Source organism: Gekko japonicus, unplaced genomic scaffold, assembly GCF_001447785.1.
Source record: "Gekko japonicus isolate JY-2015 unplaced genomic scaffold, Gekko_japonicus_V1.1 scaffold308, whole genome shotgun sequence".
Lineage (NCBI taxonomy): Eukaryota > Metazoa > Chordata > Lepidosauria > Squamata > Gekkonidae > Gekko > Gekko japonicus.
The window spans coordinates 822,092-841,426 of NW_015164673.1; the positions used below are offsets into that span (position 1 = coordinate 822,092).

At 41.4% G+C, this 19,335-nt stretch overlaps 1 protein-coding gene across 1 annotated transcript in view; it reads right to left on the reverse strand.

The window, feature by feature from the left end:
* The window catches only part of PCM1 (pericentriolar material 1), a 70,102-nt gene that overhangs the window by 20,717 nt on the left and 30,050 nt on the right, over positions 1-19,335 (reverse strand). Inside the window, exons 15-23 of the mRNA XM_015409254.1 lie at positions 15,911-16,027; positions 13,513-13,703; positions 12,545-12,736; positions 10,821-11,043; positions 9,726-9,871; positions 7,532-7,728; positions 5,714-5,897; positions 3,579-3,940; positions 2,952-3,119 (exon numbers count right to left, since the gene is read on the reverse strand). Coding sequence (XP_015264740.1) covers positions 2,952-3,119; positions 3,579-3,940; positions 5,714-5,897; positions 7,532-7,728; positions 9,726-9,871; positions 10,821-11,043; positions 12,545-12,736; positions 13,513-13,703; positions 15,911-16,027 — 1,780 coding nt within the window. The remainder of the gene's footprint in view (positions 1-2,951; positions 3,120-3,578; positions 3,941-5,713; positions 5,898-7,531; positions 7,729-9,725; positions 9,872-10,820; positions 11,044-12,544; positions 12,737-13,512; positions 13,704-15,910; positions 16,028-19,335) is intronic.

Sequence of the window (19,335 nt, forward strand, 5' to 3'; positions counted from 1 at the left end):
CCCCTGTCAGCACGTAAAAAAGCAACTAGGTCATCACAATATATGTCAGAATGAGATTGCCAACATAGTGAAATAGTACACCTCCTGAGATTAACATACAAAGGACATTCCAGAACGATATGTGCTATCTCATGTCGGGCTTACCTAAGGAAAAGGGCAGATTCATTCTGAATAAGGTAAACGCATGAATCTACCCCTAATAACTGCCAAGAAGTGAGCATTTAGTCTGGCCAGAATGAACGCCCTTAACAGGCTCTGGGAAGACAACAGATAGGTGTAGGAGGGAAGAGATTTAGGAGGTGGAATACCAAAAAACTGGGATGAACAGCTGCAGCGTGCTCTAATGGCAAAGCTTTGGTGGACTGATTTTACACGATTTCTCACCAAAGCAAATGCGAGCCGAGAGTTTCTCAGAAACAGTTTTAAACCACTTCATTAAGTGTAACTGCCCCACTAGTATGTCAAGACACAAATAAAGAGCCACGTGGCACCTTAAAGACAGTGGCTAGAATGCAAAGAATGGGCTCACTAAGCTAGCTGCATCTTGGTTTGGATCCCAGTCTAACAAATGTATCTGTTTCACTGCCTATTTAATGCACCTGATGAAGTAGGCTCTTGCCTGTGAAAATTTCACAACACAGAGCATTTTTTAGTCTTTAAGGTGCTATGTTCTTGTTTGCTCCTGAAGACACCCAAGCACATTAAAACCCAGCTTTAGCAAGGTATAGTAAATAATTATAGTCTAAATCTTTGTCCTTTGCTTTTCAAGCTACAGGTGGGATTCAATATCCCTGCTCAGTTTTGCTTGACCTGCATGATATGTTTCCACTCCACCAAGAAAAAATGGGCCATGCTTTCTGAGAATTCTGGATGGCAACTGTACAATTCCTCCATAACTGTACAATTCCTGCACAACCTTCAAGTCAGAAGGATGAAAGATTAAGATAGTAATTTGCATTAGGCACAGCAACACACCTGCATTCTCCAAGTCCCAAGGACAGGCCACAGCTGTAATGGCTGACAGCTCAAGCAGCAGGCTGCCCAAAATATTTACAACTACTGCATTCTTGTCTACCCTGAGATAAAAACTGCTAGGCTTAAGCATCAGAGATTTCAACTAACTACCAACTGCTTAGTTTCTAAAACAGAAATTAGGGCTCACACCTGCCATAAGTCCTGGTTTATACAAGCCAGAGAATTAGGTGGTAGAATGGAATACACCACTTTGACTTGCAGGTGCTGGATGCCAGTTCCAAAAGTTCCTTCACATGATCAAAAAAATCCTGAAAACTAGTACAATAGGGAGAAACCTGAAAACGTGACAGTAGTACAGTAGGAAGAAAACTTCTCCCCCTTCTTTCCCTTGTTTTGTTGGTCTTCTGGTGCAAGGAGTTTTAAACATACAGAAGCATTTCAGAACAATCTTCCATCTGCAGTCTGAAGTGGTGCAGTTCATCTTTCCACTTCAACATTCTACAGTTTTCTTCCCACTTCATTCTCCTGCTTTTGTGTAAATCAGGCTTAAATTCACATGCTCCCATATTGAAGACTTTAATCCCAGATGTGCAGGGCTGATTGTGACTAATTAGGTACTTAATTATCTACTTGCTTTCTTAATAACAATAATTTTTGACAGACTCAGTGCACTTTACTTAAGCGTACTATTTGTTAATTTAATCAGCAAGATCTGAGAAATGACACTGTTCAGAAGAAGAGATAAAAATTAAGATAAGTTTAGAAGCTAAGCAGTTAATGCGTTACCTGGTGCTTCTATGCATGCATTTCTGTTAGACTGCTGCAGTATTCTCCTAGCATGTGCTGCAGGAAAGGGGAGGTGGGAAGGACAGACAGTGATAAACACAAAAATGTGTATCAGAAATAAAGGCAAGGCCTAATGAAATAATGGGAGAAAGTCCACTTAGTAATATTAATTTTTCCCTCCAAAGAGCCAAGGACACTTAGAGGGGAAAAAAATCTCATATTATCTGGCAAAATCCCAGAATAAAAATTAAAGATTCCAAAAGGGATTTTTTAAAGTATGGATTTTAAAAAGTATGGCCTGATAGCCTGTTTCCTGATACATAATCCTTTCAAGATCAGAATTTATTATACTTAATTTGTTTGCAAATAAAATCCAAGTGAAAACACAACATTTAATAAGTATAAAATTGTATCAAGTCTCAGGACTAACCTGATCTCCCACAATTTCAAAGGAACCCAAACAGGGAATGCGAAAAAACCCACAAGCACACACACCACACTGGTAAAAAGGGACACTATCAGTTAAGTATTTTTTAGTAATACTACCTAGTCTTAGTTTCTAAATGGAAGAAGTAGGGCTCAGGCCTGCCTACAAGGCATGATTTAAAATGGAACAATATGGTTGTCTCATTTCGGTGCTCTGTCCTTTCAGGGTAACATTGTGGGACACACAAAAAGTTTATAGAGAAAACTGGAACTGCTTGCAACAATTTCTTCCTTCAAAATACATGCCTGAAGGTGTCCCTTCAAAAGTGAAAAAGTGCAATGCCGATCAGTACAGTACATGCAGGTGCAATCTCAGGAAACGATTGATTGTTTTATACTTAAAAGAATCCTTTACTAAAAAAATAAACCCATGGTTCAATGAAATACATTAACATTTTAACATGACAACATAAACATGACAATGTTTAAGATCAAGGTGTCAGTTTAATGCACGGTTACCTGTATCTAGTTGTCATTTCATTTATAGACCCTTAAATGTATTTGTGGCTGAAGCCAAAAATTCCCTGTGTGTTCTAAGAACAGTGTTTTTCCATCTATGCATATTTACACAGAGGGTTTATATTGCAATAACAGCAAACAACTATGTAATTATGAAAAAAATTCCAACTCTCCTTGAATTTCCACTTAGTCAGAGAACCAATGTTTTTAAAGGAAAACTCTGCTATATGTTTTTAAAAGAGTACCTGAGGACATTTCTGATGATCTACTGTATTTAATTATTTTTTCTAGTTGCTCCCGATTCTTTTTACTGAATACTTTTGCATGGACAACTTCTTCCTTCCGAGCGGAGTGTCTGTTCCAATTGCTCTTGTAGGGTTCACATGTACTAGAAACACTGGCACTTTCATAACCTTAAATGAAAAGAGACTTGTTTTTTTCAAACTTGCCCTGAAACCTCATTGAAAAGATGTTCTAACATTCTAATCATCATAAAATTCCAAACACAGGCAAATCATTAATACAGTTTAAAGGCCACAGTTAACTTCATATAACCTCTCCCCACGAGAGCTGGGGGAAGAGGACTGACAGGTAGGGAATGGATCTGAACTAGCAGCTGGGACAGGTAGGAGCTGTGGCAGGAGGAATCTGGGGAGGAGGAATCAAGGGACTTGTGAGAGAGACTGGGGAAAGGAAACTTGCAGGCTGCTATTTCTCAGGGCAACCTGATACTGGGTGAGGGGCAAGCCCGGCTAAGGTGCCCATAAGCTAGTCACCAGAACGTCTACAGCCCACTTCTAAGGAAACAAACGGCTGCAGGTATGGGCAAAACAGAAAATGCCAATTTGTGTGTTTACACACTGTGCACCTACCTTTAGTTTTAGGCCTGTTTTTAAAGTGGGAAGTATTCCTTCTCTTAGTCTTTGACTTAGGCGTTTTGTCTTTGGAAGCCAGACTGGCCTGTGCAGATGCTTTCCTAGGCTTGAATGTTTTTGTCACTGTGGTAGGATCCACTGGATCTGGCATGCTACTAAAGCTCTCAAGAGATTCTTCGTCAAATTCTCTTCTCCTGCTGGTGTCAGGTTGACTTTTATGATTACCATTAATGGAATTTTGTACTGGCACTGCAAACCCAGTCTTGAGGAACAACTGGCTCTCCTTTTCTCCATCCTGATGGTCATTTACCCAAGTCAGTGTACTGTTCTCCACTTCCTCTTCAGGCTGCTTCACACCTCTTAACAGAAAAGGAAGATTTATTCATTTACAAATACATACTCACCCCCACCGAGGCCCGCTTAAAAGGTGGTGTACAACAAAAACAATAAACCCGAACCTTTTAAGAACCCAGAGCATAAAAATAGCATAAAACAAGCATCAAGCAGCCTAAAATAATATCAATAACACCATCTTCAGGCTAGGGGCAGAAAATGGAACTGCTAAAAGAGACTAAAACCCTTTGATTAAAGCTTGGGTAAAAACAAATGTTTTAGCCTGGCACCTACAACAAAGTACGACAGGCACCATGTGAGCCTCATAGGGAAGGGTATTCCAAGATAAGGTGCCACCACTGTTAAAAAAAAACCCTGCCTTTGGTTACCTCTGCAGGCTAGGGAATAGAGAGCTGGGCTTCAGAGGAAAATTTTAATTGGCAGACTGGACAATACAAGTAGAGAGCATCTGTCATTTTAGAGTATGTTCAAAATCATGGGGTGGAAAACTGGACTCTCTCTAAGAAAGAATGTATTACCAAACAACTAGAGGCAGGGGCATTCATAAATGGGAGAAAACTGTGGGATGGCATCCTCCCTCTCCTCTTATGCACTAACTCCACCTCCCTGATTTACAGCCATTCAGGATTTTGTCTGATCAATGTTAACTATGGTTAAAATTGGGGGGGGGGGGGGAACACTCATGCTATTCACAAAAGTCATCTGTACATGAGGGGATCATTTAGGGATACAATGAGGAGGAGGCAAGGAAGACCTGTTCCAGAGATGGAAATGCCTTCCATTAGTGGAGATTTATGGCAGGATCCAAGTCCCGAGTTCCAAAAATTAGGCTCGGAGTACCCATCTCAGGTTTGTGTTAATGATCGTTAACATTGATCAGACATAAAACAGAAGCACAGTACACCTGAACCATTTGTTGAGCATCAAACAGAGCTCTGAACATTTTTCAGGGTAGTGGTTCAGAATAAGGGTGGAACTAAAAGAACAAAGTTAAATTCACTGGTCCATAGCAGACTAAACTGAGAGCTAGTACCTGGGAGAGCTTTCACATATTTTCTATACATCTTGGCTTCTGTTCTCTGTTAAAGACCATAAAGCAGGAGAAAGATCTGTTGCATCAAGAGTTATGGACGTAATCCATTTGAAGGGCAATCCTAAAGAGTTACATCCTTCTAAACCCATTCAGGGCTCACAAGGGTGCAACTCCCTTCAGGATTGCATTGTAACTTCAATGTGCAACTTAAAACCCCCCCAACATATTTCATACAGAATGTTCTAATTATTGCCAGTCTCCCAGCTGCAACTTCTTGCACCACATTACACCATTCTAGGTAGCCCCACACCCCTCAGTAGTAGCCTTTCAGGGGATGTGCAACTGTACAATGCTTTCGTAGTTACTGAATCCTACTTCACTTTACAAATTAGCACCAAAGTGAGAACTGTATTCCTATTTTCCCCATATACACCAGAAATGAAGCTAGGTGCACTAAGTCTGGAAATAAAGCAGAACTTAGAGGCATAGCTAGATCCAAGCCAAGCCATTTAATCATTTATATGGGTGAAAGTGGCTTATGTAGTACCAACGAACCAGTAGGGCAAAAGTCTTACATTACGACACAAAGGCCTCTTTCAGTATGAAACATAGTATATCACAGAGAACAGTACATAAAAATGCAAGTATGGCATGATCTCTAATTCTATTCACCAATCTTGTGCATCTAATGTGGATTCTAATGGAATGTTGCTCACAGACAAAGGCTCAGTTGAAGCTCCAGTACCTTGGCTTTTCTGCTCCAGCAGTGGAACTACTTTCAAAGGGCTTTGGAAACGCCATATATTCCATTTTCCCAGTAGTGCTATGTTCTAGGGGTGGTTGCTGGTGCTGTTGTTCACTGGTTTGAGCAGCATAGTTGTGTGGTAAGTCACCCAAACCAGATGGAAACATGGAACCAAAGTTGATACCTGTGGTAAAAACAAGAAGTAGAACATATGGGATTACTCCACCTTATCCTCATAGCCACCTAGGAGATAGGTACAGCTGTGACTTAGAGGAATATTTGTTAGGGCCACCCAGTGAGCTTCATGGCAGGATGAGAGGGGCACACCACGCGCTGCTTTTGGCTGTGGTCTCAATAATGTGAGATGAACAGATTTTAAAGGTGAGCAAAGTAACTGACTATATACATTGCCTTGTGCAGAAGCTGTAGTGACTCAAACTCTCTTTTAATTGAAACATTTTACTGGTTTCAGGCACTACCGAAGCCCCCAAGTCACTGTATTCATTAAACAAAACACTCTATCACAGCATGCACCAACTTAATCCTTTTACAGGCAGCTCTAAGAGTTAGGAAAATTGTCCTAGCCTCTGTTTAAAATCAGGGTACTGCAGAGGTGGTCCAGCAAATTATAGCTGGATTATGTTCAATCTTAGGATATTAAATGGCATAATATATTTTATTTTAGCCATTTTAACCCACCTTTCTCCCAACACAGAAACAAGTTAGGTAAAATATATTACTTGTGACTACCACCTACAGCAAAGGATTGACATATTTATTCCCATAAATAAGTTTTTGATCATTCAAATGAGTTTAATTTATTAGATGCTGATCTTAAGTCTGACTGGGGCGCGGTTCAAAGGAAACCACAAACCATGATTTGCCATTATACGTAACCCCCCCCCCCCCAGCTCATTCTTGTATGACGCTCTCCTCTCCCAGCTCTCTTTCCTCTATCTAGTCCCAGGCTTCCAACTCTTAGTTCACTGTCACATGCAGACTGGCACACTATGGGCTGTGCTTCCCCTGCACAGCAGGATCCCAAACTGGGAATAATCTGTCTGGAATCCTGTTCTGGGAGTCAAGTGCACGTCACAATTCACCAGCTTATATATGAAAAAGACATTCAGCATTGCCAAAACCAGCTTACTGCCTATTAGGGTAGCAGGAATACATGAGCCATGTCTGAGCGAAGTATCAACCGTTTGAAAGAAAAGGAAATTACACATACATACAATATATAAAGAAGTATCAGGGGCTGCCAGCATTTATACAGTTGATATAAGTGTTCTAATTTTTTTATTAACCCTATTTAACTTTTTAATTGAAGTCCATGGAGGGTAGGCACCATGTAGGAACAGGCATTCATTCTTTCTTCCTATTCTGAGGATGTGTTATGTCTAGCCTTCAAAATTAAATTATGGTGTAAACTAAGATTTTTATTTACTGTATTCTTTTTTGCCCATTTTATAAAGAATTAAGCTAGAACTACAACACAAACTTTGCCTTGAATAAATGTTAAATTTATTCTATAGATCAATACTAAAAAGCAGAAAGTAACACAAGACCTACGTAATAGTTATAATGAAATAAACTGGAAAAGGGCCAGAGATGGGTTTTCTTTCAGAGAAATAAAATGTGAAAAATGCTGCTTGCAATGGTTTATCTGGGACGTGAAAAGCAAAACTCAGATTTATTTACTTATTAAAACATTTATATTCTGCCTTTCCTCTTGGTTTAAGGTGGAAGAGGTTTGCAACAAATTAGTTTGTATTTCTAGTGAATTCCAGCACACTTCACAGCTCCTCAGAGGCCTACCTGGTGGGAAAGGAGAAAAATTTGTGAACCCAGGCATGTTAAAAAGATTCATTGTTTGGGAAGGAAAGCTGAAGGGACAAAACACAGTTGGTGAGGGAGGCGGTGGTGCCCTGCTGCTTTTCTCTTTCTTTGGTGTTCTTTCCTGCTTCTGCTGCTGGTCTTGCTGGCGCATTAGATCATTTAACATTTGCTTCAACCTGTGAAGATAACAGCAATTTTTAAGCAGAATTACATAACATTACATAAAAGGCATGGTTTCATTTCAATAAATAACCAACAAATACATACATGCATCTTCCAGGGGCACCTCTGTACAGTCTCTCTCTGTCAGAAAAGGGAATTCAGCTACATTCCTTAGGGGCTGTGGCTCACTGATAGAGCATCTGCTTGGCATGCAGAAGGTCCCAGGTTCAATCCCCGGCATCTCCAGTTAAAAGCATCAGGTAGGAGGTGATGTGAAAGACCTCAGACTGAACTCTGGAGAGCTGCTGCTGGTCTGAGTAGACAATACTGACTTTGATGGACCAAGGGTCTGATTCAGTACAAGGCAGCTTCATGCGTTCATGTGTGTGACAAATGCAACAATTTTTTCTATCTTGAGGACAGCCAGCCAAGTGAAGGTCTCTTTCTTTTTGCTATTGTTTCTCTGGCCAAGATACACGCTGGCACTTCTCTCTCTAAGAACAGAGCAAACTGTCACAGACCTGACTCTTAATGCTATAGACGCTTGACTTTTTACCATTTCAGCAATGTTCTTTCTGTTCCATCCTTGAGAAAGATAACTATGAATTAACAGGTGCATACACAGAATTTAGGAAGAGATCAGATTTAAAACTATTATTTCTGTAGGAACTTCATTCTAAGCTGAGGCATTTACACCATGCCTTCAGAGGGAACAAATTAAATTATAGAGGCACGTGAGTGTCACATAACTGGATCTATATAAAGTAACTACACCCAAAACACCCCTGAATGTCTCAGATGTGGGTTCCATGAGACTATCTAATTTTTCTGAAAGCACACTGACGAGAAGCTTAGAAAGTGTATTTAATCTTCTAAATTTAAGAGTCGGATAAGGCATGATATGTATGCTTTTCAGTTTCTAATTTCATTAATATATGCAAGGGTTTTTTTATATCATTGTGATTCTTTTGTGTTTATTTCAAGTCATTAGATTGGTTTTAAATAAAAATCTTTAAAAGGTAACATGAGTGAGCTCTGGATGGGGCACATGGTTTTCACAACACCTGGAATAAATAAAATTCTGATCTTTTCAGTCAGGGCTGATAGCCTCTAGAGATTAGTTATAGTCTTAGTCTTAGTATATATCTTAGTCTCCCTGTGTCTGTTTTAACAGGAATGTTTCCATCATGGATGGAGCAATACTCTGCATCCAAACAACCTGTTGTTTTTTCCCAGTACAGAATAAAGACAAAACTTCATTTCTGCTCAGCTGAAGAGGCTGGAATATTTCTTCAGAGACAATGAATACCCAGATACCTCTGTGCAAGATATGACATCCAAACTAATCCAGATTCCTGAATAAAGAATACAATTCTAGTTCCAAAAGAGATAGGCTAAAAATCATTTTCTGGAAATTCCCTGCAACAAGGAGACCTTTCCATATTTCTAAGCCTCTTACCAAACAGGTGTGACTGACTAGCAAACACACAGGAACTACTTCAAAACTGTTGAAGAGCATCAGACATATTTCCTGCCACCTCTGGTTCCAGATAGAACACCCCTGAATGCACACATGGCATTCACAAACAGTAGAGCAACTGCTTAAGGGCCTAATCTGCATTTTTTTTAAAAAAAGGCAATTAATATAAGCCCTAAAGTCAGGGACACTTCACACAGCGTGTAATAGCAAGCAAATATAATTTTGTTTGGTATTAAACCCATTTGTGGGAGGGATAAAACATAACCAAATCCTAAATGACCCTAGGTTCCAACATAACTATCACAAGATAATTGCCAGACCATGAGAACAGCCTCAGTTCTATTATGGTTGTGGAAACAGTACATAATTAATGGCATGCAAATGCTATGTTGCGCTTTCTGCTCCTGTATGCAAGTGCACCAGAAATCCGGTGTGAGAAAGGACTTTCCTCAATATATAAAATAGACCATTTTTCTGTATCATCATCACATGTTCAGTTTCTGTGAGAAGGGTAGGCTACAAAATGCATACCTCTGGACATTATTTTGTTGCCAAGTCAGTTGTGTATAGCACTGATTCAACTGGTGCATTATGAGATGAACTTGAGGTGAAGCAACATTACTTGGCATCACACTGTATGGGCCAGTAAGCAAAGTTTGCAAGAGACAGGAGAGGGCCTGTAAAGAAAGACATGCTTCAGTATATTTTACTTATTTCCTGAGATTTATATCCTGCTCTACGCCGCAAACGTGCTCAGAGCGGCTCACAACATCAATAATTAAGCAGTTCCCTAAGTCTAAACCAAGTCAAATCTAAACTAAGTTCAAATTATAACTAAATTCTAATTTCTTAGTTGTTTGTATAATTAAATTCCTGTCCTTTCTGATATACATAAAACTGGACAGGGATATTAACCTGTGTGATATCCAGGTTAAACCTGCATTACAAGAGGGATCTTTTAAATCGTATGCAGGGAATAGCACTTCCAGGAGAGAGAGCTGGGACACCCATAAAACCCCTTAATTTTATTTTATTGGTCCATAAGCAGGCTCTGCTTCAGTGCAAAGAGGAGCCAATTTGGTGTAGTGGTTAAGTGTGCGGACTCTAATCTGGGAGAACCGGGTTTGATTCCCCACTCCTCCACTTGCACCTGCTGATGTGACCTTGGGTCAGTCACAAGCTCTGGCACAGCTGTCCTTGAAAAAGAGCAGTTTCTGTCAGAGTTCTCTCAGCCCCACCCACCTCACAGGGTGTCTGTTGTGGGGAGGGGAAGGGAAAGGAGTTTGTAAGCCGCTCTGAGACTCCAAGTGAACGGCAGGGTATAAATCCAATCTCTTCTTCTTCTTCCCCCCCCCCCCCCCCCCCCCCCCCCCAGCGTTTGTTAAACATCTCCCCCCCCCCCCCCCCCCCCAAGTTCCATTTCTCTGGCAGCAACTTCACATTTTCCCCCCCATACTGGTTACCCTAGCTTGGTGTTTTATTTGTGGCAAACGTAATCAGTGGCTTCCTCCGACCCCTCTAGTCTTGAGTATCACAACTGTGGCATCCAAGGTGGATCAAATCCAGACATTTTAGTGATGGGGAAATGGAGGAAGAGGAAAGAAATGAAATTTTTTTCCGCCTCACCTGCTGATCCTGCATTAAAGTTTGACAAATGTTAACACTGAACTCAAGCTGTTTCTTCAGTTGGTTAATCTGTTCTTGCCACTGTTCCTTCTCTTCCACGTATGAAAGTTCAGACACCCAGCGATGGTTTTCTTGCCGTCGCATGCTGATGTTCTGCTGCTGCCTTGCTTTAGCCAGAGGACGGTAATTTCCATCTGCCGAAAGAGGACGAGGATTCTTCCAGCTAGAAATAAAGAACATTATGTCAAAGATTTTAGATTTAAAAATTCTGCATTCAGTACAGAAATGCTTCATACAGATTGTGAACTTGCCACACACGCTAAGTAATCCACTTTCAATCCACTTTCAGTGCACTTTCAAAGTGGATTTTGCCAGTTCACACAGTAAAACTCCAGTTGGAAAGTGCACTGAAAGTGGATTGAAAGTGGATTATTTAGCATGTGTGGCAGCAGCCTTAGAAAAGCAAAAGTCTGGATACAGAGCAAATGTAGGTCAAGATCACCTGGATTCTCCTTCTCCAATCCCGGGGGGAAAGAATCCTTTTCCCCCCATTAAGTTTCAAGCCTCCTTTATTTTTTACTTTCGATTTCTATCTCACCTTTCCCTGCAGGGTTCAGGGTGGCTTACGACATAATAAAATAGCTAAAAGTATAGCTTTACAGTAATAAAAACTACCACATTTAATTTACAATGGTGCATGATAAAACCAATGAATTACAGTTGGTGACTATCAGGAAGGGATATCTGAGAGGAGATTGAAACTCTAGGTTGGGGTCAATATTCATCTAAACACTGCTATCCCCAACCATATGCCTGGTAGAACATCTCTGTCTTGCAGGCCCTGCGAAATTGTTTCAGGTCCCACTGGGCCCCTCCTGGTCTCACTAGACAAAGAGTTCCATCAGTTGGGGCCAGGGCTGAAAAGGCTTTGTCCCTGGTCGAGGATAGCTGGATCACTTTGGGGCTGGGGATCACCAACCAGTTATCACTGGCTGAGCATAAAGCTTTTGGGGGGACATAACAGAAGAGACTATCATGTTGGCCTCATCCCTCCCATTCATGAGAGATACATGCTGCACAGTGTCTGGATATGTATGCTTGGAATAGTTATATCTTAATACGGGTATTCAGTACTGTTGTCAGGGCCCTAGTGTCACTGTGATTGCTTGAAAGCTAATTATTCTTCTCAATAAAACTCCCTGATTTCATCACATTCCACGTCTCAGTGGTTCTTTCAGTCTTGTCTAGGAGCTTTAAGTTATCAAACAGTCCTCTGGTTACTGCTTCTATATGTTATCCCCTTGACCTGGACAAAACCTAAGACAGCAGCTCCTTTTCCCCACAGGACTGAGATGGCAAAAGGAAGACTTCTCCTTTATTCCCAACGTGAATTCTGTATGGATTGGAAACGGGTCTCAGTCACAGGCCCATGTCTAGGACATGCATGCATGCCTTCCCAACCACATTTAGTGACAGGTTTTAGAGGCTGGGCAACAACAAAATTCAGCCTAATGACAAGTTGATATATAAAAGCAAAGTCAGAACTGCATGCACCTTTCCATTTCAAAGGTTACAGCCATTCAGAGTAAACATATTATAGTACAAAATACATTAATGCAAACAATTTAATGAGTGGCAAAAGAGAATAGTGCCTAATTGAAATAAGAACAATTTACTTCAACTTCAATACTAAAGGTCGCCTATGATAAGAATATGTAACTAACCTGTCCTTATCATCCTTTGCAAAATATGTACTCTGATCTACATTATTGGGACACATGGAAAACTCATTGGAACTAGATCCTTGCTCTTCTTCCTCTTCTGCTTGACCAAGTCCGTCAGAAAGATAGGCATCTTCATCTCCTTCATCTTCATCAAGAGCACAATGAGTGGACCCTCCCCATGTTGCCATTGTTCTAGTATTACATATAAAAAAGAAGTAATTCTGCCGCTAAAGCATAGCAAAGTTACATCATATAAGTAATAATTTTACACCACATACAGTCAATGACACATGTACTTAAAGCAGTTTGGAAATACGTTTTCTCTCATTTGTTCCCTTTCTTTTAGGAGTGGTACTGAAGAAGCAGGTATGTTTCTAATTTTATATTCCAGTTTTCCATTCATAACTTTCTAGGATTCTGCAACCGGAACACATTTTTGCTGTTTATAACCTAACAGTGTACAGCCTATCCAAACAGTAAGTAGTAAACAGCAGTACATCTGGCTACATAACCATCAGCCTGGCTACTCAGCACACATAATGACTATGCAAAAGGCACTGAAGTTTTCATAGAGATAAAAGATGCCTGCATAAAAACTTCTCCCAAGTATTTGAGACTACCCATAGTCATTGGGCGAGTTCTGATGGAACCATAAACCGTTCATTTACATTTTAACAGCTTAAGTACTGGCACAACTGATTGGTGCACAGTTGGTGAAAAGCAAAGACATGAAAGTGGCAGCAATATCACAACAGTAATCAGCTCAGGAGCTGTCTCGTTGTAATGGAGAAAGCAATGCCCAGACTCAGTATAGGACATTCTAATCACACGTGTGTGTGTGTGTGTACACATACAGACATCCAAGATATTTTTAAATTAAAGCCTTTTTTCAACAGATTTCTGCCATTATACTGAATGTTTACAGTAGTTAAGTAAACTAAATGAAGCACAAACACTTAGTCTCTCACTTTTCTGTTCTGCTTTGCTGAGGAGTGCACTGAGCCTCTGATCCATCACTCCTAACAGATGCAGCACCACCAAGTGTGGTATCAACAAGATCTTTTCTTCTCAAGTGTTCAGCCATTAAAGCTTCAAGCTGCTTTCTTCTCTGCCGCAATTCCTCTCTTAAAATCTCATGTCTGCGCATCTCAGACCACAGCTGTTTGAAATGAGAGGTAGAGAGATAATATTTTAATAAATTGGAAGAACTCTGTCCTAACTGCACGTTTTCATTTTCAAATTTTCCTATATGGGACAGTCTTCACAAGTGGAAAAGATGCCTCCTCTTGGCAATAACCAGGGCCCTCACTCTAAAATAAGGGGACTGGCTATCCTACAGCCAATGAGGCAGGGTTTGGAAAAGAACCTACCCCTCTTGAGGCTATGGAATAAAAGGAAAATGTAAGCAACTGCAACAATCCCCTAACCATAGAACAAGAATCAAACATAATCCTCAACAAAGAGAAAGTCATCCTTCCACACTCTTGTGTTTTAAGCCTGCCATGTAAGTGTGCTGGCTCTGTCACCTAGAAGGTAGTCTAAATTTTCTATAACATGGACATGCATCTCTCTCCCTCCCCTCTCTTTCAAAAACATGAGTGGGTAGATTTTCCCTGATGTAGAAAGGGGATTTGAGAGCCCATGTCCCCACAAGATCTTGTCCTATTTTTCATCTGGCTCAGTAACTCAAGGGACCCCCACAGTTAAACACTGGCTGCTCAGAACGGATCACTGTAGGACCTATCCATGGAATTCAGGAACTTGGGAGGCAAGCAAGGACCTGGAGGATCAGACTTTGTTAAACTGTAGCACTGCCCACGTTGCAGCACAAAGTGGTCCTGAAGACGAATCAAAATCATACTTGAACAGAGGAGTCTTACAGAACTTGTGAAGCACCTCTCTCTCTCTCTCTGACTTCAGTGGAATGGTCTCCATAGGGTATAGTAGAGCTGAATAAAATCAGGTTTCCAAATATTTACCCAAACACCTATACAATACCAATACTGGTATTTGGAACTATTCAGGAATATTGATATTTTTCAGGTCCAATATACCTGATTCAGAACCTCACCCCCACACTTTTTGCACACCCCTAATTGCTATAGCAGAAGAAACACAAGAATTGTGCCGCCTGTTAACTAGGCAGGATAAATTGGGAAAGCCCCTCCTCATCATGCCTTATTAGCAAAAGGATTAGGCCTTTTCCCAATAGGAGTGCCCTTTCTAATTCATGAAGACTGCCCCACCCTGGATTTGCTAGGAAACATTAATTAGTATATGTTACTCCAAGTTTTTAGAAGAAGAAGAAGAGATTGGATTTATACCCCGCCCTTCACTACTCAAAGGTGTCTCAGAGCGGCTTACAAACTCCTTTCCCTTCCCCTCCCCACAACAGACACCCTGTGAGGTAGGTGAGGCTGAGAGAGCTCTGACAGAAACTGCTCTTTTTCAAGAACAGCTCTTATCAGAACTATAGCTTGCCCAAGGTCATCCAGCCAGGTGCAAGTGGAGGAGTGGGGAATCAAACCCGGTTCTCCCAGATTAGAGTCCGCGCACTTAACCACTACACCAAACTGAAGGAATTTTTTTTCATTCACATACACTCAGGACGATACATTTCTGGATGCCTAGAGACCAACTAGTATGGACGACATGCTACCATGTCAGACTCTTTGTGCTGTAGAAGGATTAGAAAAGGAAACAACTACATGGGGATACGGGTGGGCAGAAGAAGAAGAGGAGATTGGATTTATACCCCACCCTTCACTACCCAAAGGAGTCTCAGAGAGTCTTACAATCTCCTTTCCCTTCCCCTCCCTGTGAGATAGGTGGGGCTGAGAGAGCTCTTTCAAGGACTGCTTTTGAGAGAACAGCTTTGAGAGAATTTGTGACTGATCCAAGGTCACACCAGCAGCTGCATGTGGAGGAGTGGGGAATCAAACCCGGTTCTCCCAGATTAGAGTCCGTGCCCTTAACCACTACACCAAACTGGCTCTCATATCCCCCCAAAAAAGTTTACCAGCTCAGTCTGTACCTGCTCAGATTCCTGCACTCTGTGCCCATAACAGCACTTTACTAGGTGCTACTTTGTCCCACCCACTAATGGATTCCATCCTTGTAAGTCTCAATTCCCACTCATGATACTCATTATTTTACTCCATCTCATCCAGTCTCTCCCACCTAACCCAGATCTCCAGTTTTTACCCAGATTTAATTGTTCAAATGTCAACATTTTGAGAACTGTTTGATGTGGATGTTTTATTAAAAATACAGGCAAATTTACCAGCCATTTACAACAGTAAATCCAAAAAAGTTTCCAATAAAAATTGTGAAAGAAAACATAATATTATCATTAATATATAATACCTCACTGTCAGCCACAGATGTTTCTTCTGGTTGAACCACAGCCTTGCTTGCTGCGTTGGTTTCATTAACTACCGGTGTTGAAGCATTACCCGGACAGTTATCTAGGCTAGATGACAACTAAGAGTAAAATTAAAATCATGATGAAATTAAAAGTAATTACAACAAAATAAATATTCTAATGTGAGCATGAATATCAAATCAATGATGAGTTGGATCCAGATTGCAGTGAGTAGAGCTTGCACTTGGAATCTTTGCTGCCATGTCTTATGTTTTTGTAACACCTTGAAAAACCACTTCTGAGGGTCAGAGGGAACAATATGGGATAAGGCACTGGAGAAGAAGGTGCAGAGGGAAGGGGGACATTGGCAGAAGACACCTCCCATCTTGCACGAGCTCCTCCTCCATCTGAGTAAGCATGTGTGAAGCGGGGCCATTTTCACTGATTTCCCCCCCACCCCCACCCCCTACTGCACTGCATCCCACACTGAGGGATCCCTTAACCTTCAGATGTGGACATGAGTTTGAAGAAAGGAGATGAGAGCAGAGTCCCTTCCACAACCAGCACACAGTGATCTGAACCCAACTCATTATCTGCAATATCATTTATTTTTATTAGACTAATTTAGGGCTGTTTTTTCTAGGGGAACAGAGTTCCAGAACCTCTTTGACAAAATTCTTTTAAAAATGTTTAAGTTCATGACTTTCCAGTATATAGATTGAAAACTTCGTTTCCCTCGTGAGTTCCAGCACCTCTTTTTCACACACACACAAAAATCAGTGTTACACTTCAGCAAGTATGCTAGCAGAAAACACTTTTGAATTAGCCCAAAGATGATGTACACAATGCTCCACTCACTGGTGACTGTGGGGTTTACGCCAGACTGAACTGAATAAATTTTTGCACTGCTTGTCTAACCAGAACCTATGGTCTCTTTCACATATATTTTTCTCTTCCTATTTCTGACCTTTCAGTATATTGGCAGCCACAGGTTTTAACTTCTCTAAAACAATGAAAACTAAAAAAATACATTTCAAAACATTCGTTGACTAAAAAACTAACCTCTAATTGTGTAACCGCTGTGTTTTTGTGTATCACTTTTATGTTTTTTCTACTTTTGTAAATTAAGCGGTTCCAAAACTTCAAACTCTATGTAAGAATTGCTTGTGAGAAAACAAAAATTCTAAAACACTGAATTCAAAGAAAAGATACAGGTGTGACGCATTCTAATGTCTAGACTTTCTAATCTTAAAGTAACAGTACACAAACCATTCCTTACTAAGCACCCACCAGCAAACATCTCATGAGATGGAAGACTGCCTACTCACTTGCATGTCACTTTTCATGACCATAATTATAGCTCTGCACATTCCAAACGATACCTATGTATTATCATCAAATGTGGAATCCTGGAATCTGTTCTTGGAAACTTTGATATACATTCCTAGAAAAAGAGTGTTGCATTTACCTGTAACTGTTGTTTGTCGAAGTGTCTGCTGCGCAGGTGCACATTTGGACTGTGCTTGTGCGGGCCAGCCACTAGAGGCTCTCTACAGCCATTTTAGTATATTCTTAACACTCTGAGGGAAGCCCCTCCCCTGCAGAGCTCATTAGAGGCCATGTTCCCATCTAATGATCACATGCTCTCTAGGGAGGAGCTCCCCAACGGCAGTCCTCCTGAGCCACTGTGTCATGACTAATTGCATCCTGTGAATTCACAGCGAGGTAGGAGGGAGGGAATATGTGCCTGCACAGAAGACACTTCGATAAACAACAGTTACTGGTAAGTGCAATACTGTTTTCATCTTCAGTCTTCTGTGCAGTCCCACACTGGGAGACTACGGAGCTCCTTACCTTGGAGGTGGGGTGAGTTTCAGTGGAAGAGGGAGTGCAGCACCGCCCTGCCAACGGCTGAATCCCTTCTTGCATTCATGTCCACAGAATAGTGCTTGACAAAGGTGTCTGACGGCGACCATGTTGCTGCATGGCAGATGTCCTCTCCGGAACACCACAGATGCTACCTGAGCCCATGTTGAATGTGGCCAAAGCACCAGAGAGCACAGTAGATTAGCTTTTTCGTACCCCAAGCCAAAACTATCCATCTAGAAATGATCTGTGCCGAAGCTGGTCTCCCTTTTGAGCAAGCAATCTGGCCACTCCATAATTAGTTTGCTGTGGAGCCATCCTACCTGAGCTGAGACAAAAATGTGTGAGCTGGAGGCTAAAAAACTATGAGCTAGCTCACACTAACTCGGCTTAGAGGGAACACTGGTCTTAATACAAGTGCTGAAGCCATAGCCTTGGAAGAGGAGTCAACAGAGTTTTTACCTGCATTTATTTGCTGTTTGGAAAATCGTAATGCTTCCACTTGTAGAATTTTTGCAAGAGGCTTCTTCTTTTCAGGTGGGAGTTCTATCCAGGTAGCCAACGTTTCCCAGAGGAACAGTTGGTACCCTTCCATAATTGCACCATAGTCGGCAATGCGCAGGTTGGGGGCAGCAGAAGAGAAGACTTTTCTGCTGAGTGCGGCAGTCTTTCACCCTTCTCTATCAGCTGGTGATGAGTGGGTTCCTGTATGCTGCCTTGCCTGCATCTCCTCAGCTATAAAGGATAAAGCCGAGGGATGGCAAAATAATTAGGAATTACCTTACTGTTGTATTCTATATAGATTCTCCACTTTCTTGGATGTGCAGCATTGCTAGCTGGTTTCTGTCACAAGGTCTTGGTGATGTCAGCAATGCCTTCTAGAACAGGAAAGGCAATTATACCCAGCAAGTCAGCGTAAAGCTTGCCTAAAATCTAATCACAAGTTCTTGGGTTGCTGGAGGTCATCTCTAACCCTAATGATTTAGCCATCCTCATCATTGGCTCTGTGTAGAGCTTTAAATTTTTGTTAGGTGACACCATGTCAGGATCCCCTACCATGTTGTCAGGGGATGGTTCCGATGGCAAATCTGAGTCTGGAGCAGAAGGTGAGTCAGGTCTTTGCTCTTCCTCAGAATCTGAATGTCCCAAAAAGGGATGAGGCAGAATTGCAGGAGGGTATCACACCAGTGGACCTGCAGCATTTCGATTCTATGAGGAAGGATGTCTAGGTTCTAGAGGTGCTTTCTACTGTTGCCAATCACCCCATTCTTGAGGTCTAGGGGACAGGAAATAATAAAGATATCCTTCCCAAGGAGGTAGAGGCGTAGAAGCCTCCCATGGAGCTGGAGAGGGTGGTTCCAATGGACGATTCGATGCTGAAACTGCTAACGCACTCTGGCCAGGTTCCAATTTCCCTTCAGAGAATGAATGCACTGGGGAGGCATGCGGAGGAGTCTGTGGTGTTAAGACTCTCTTCCATTCCACTGGAACCATCAGAACCAACTCTAAGTTAACTGGAAATGCAGCACTGCTTGATTCTGGACACATCTTGGAACTGGAG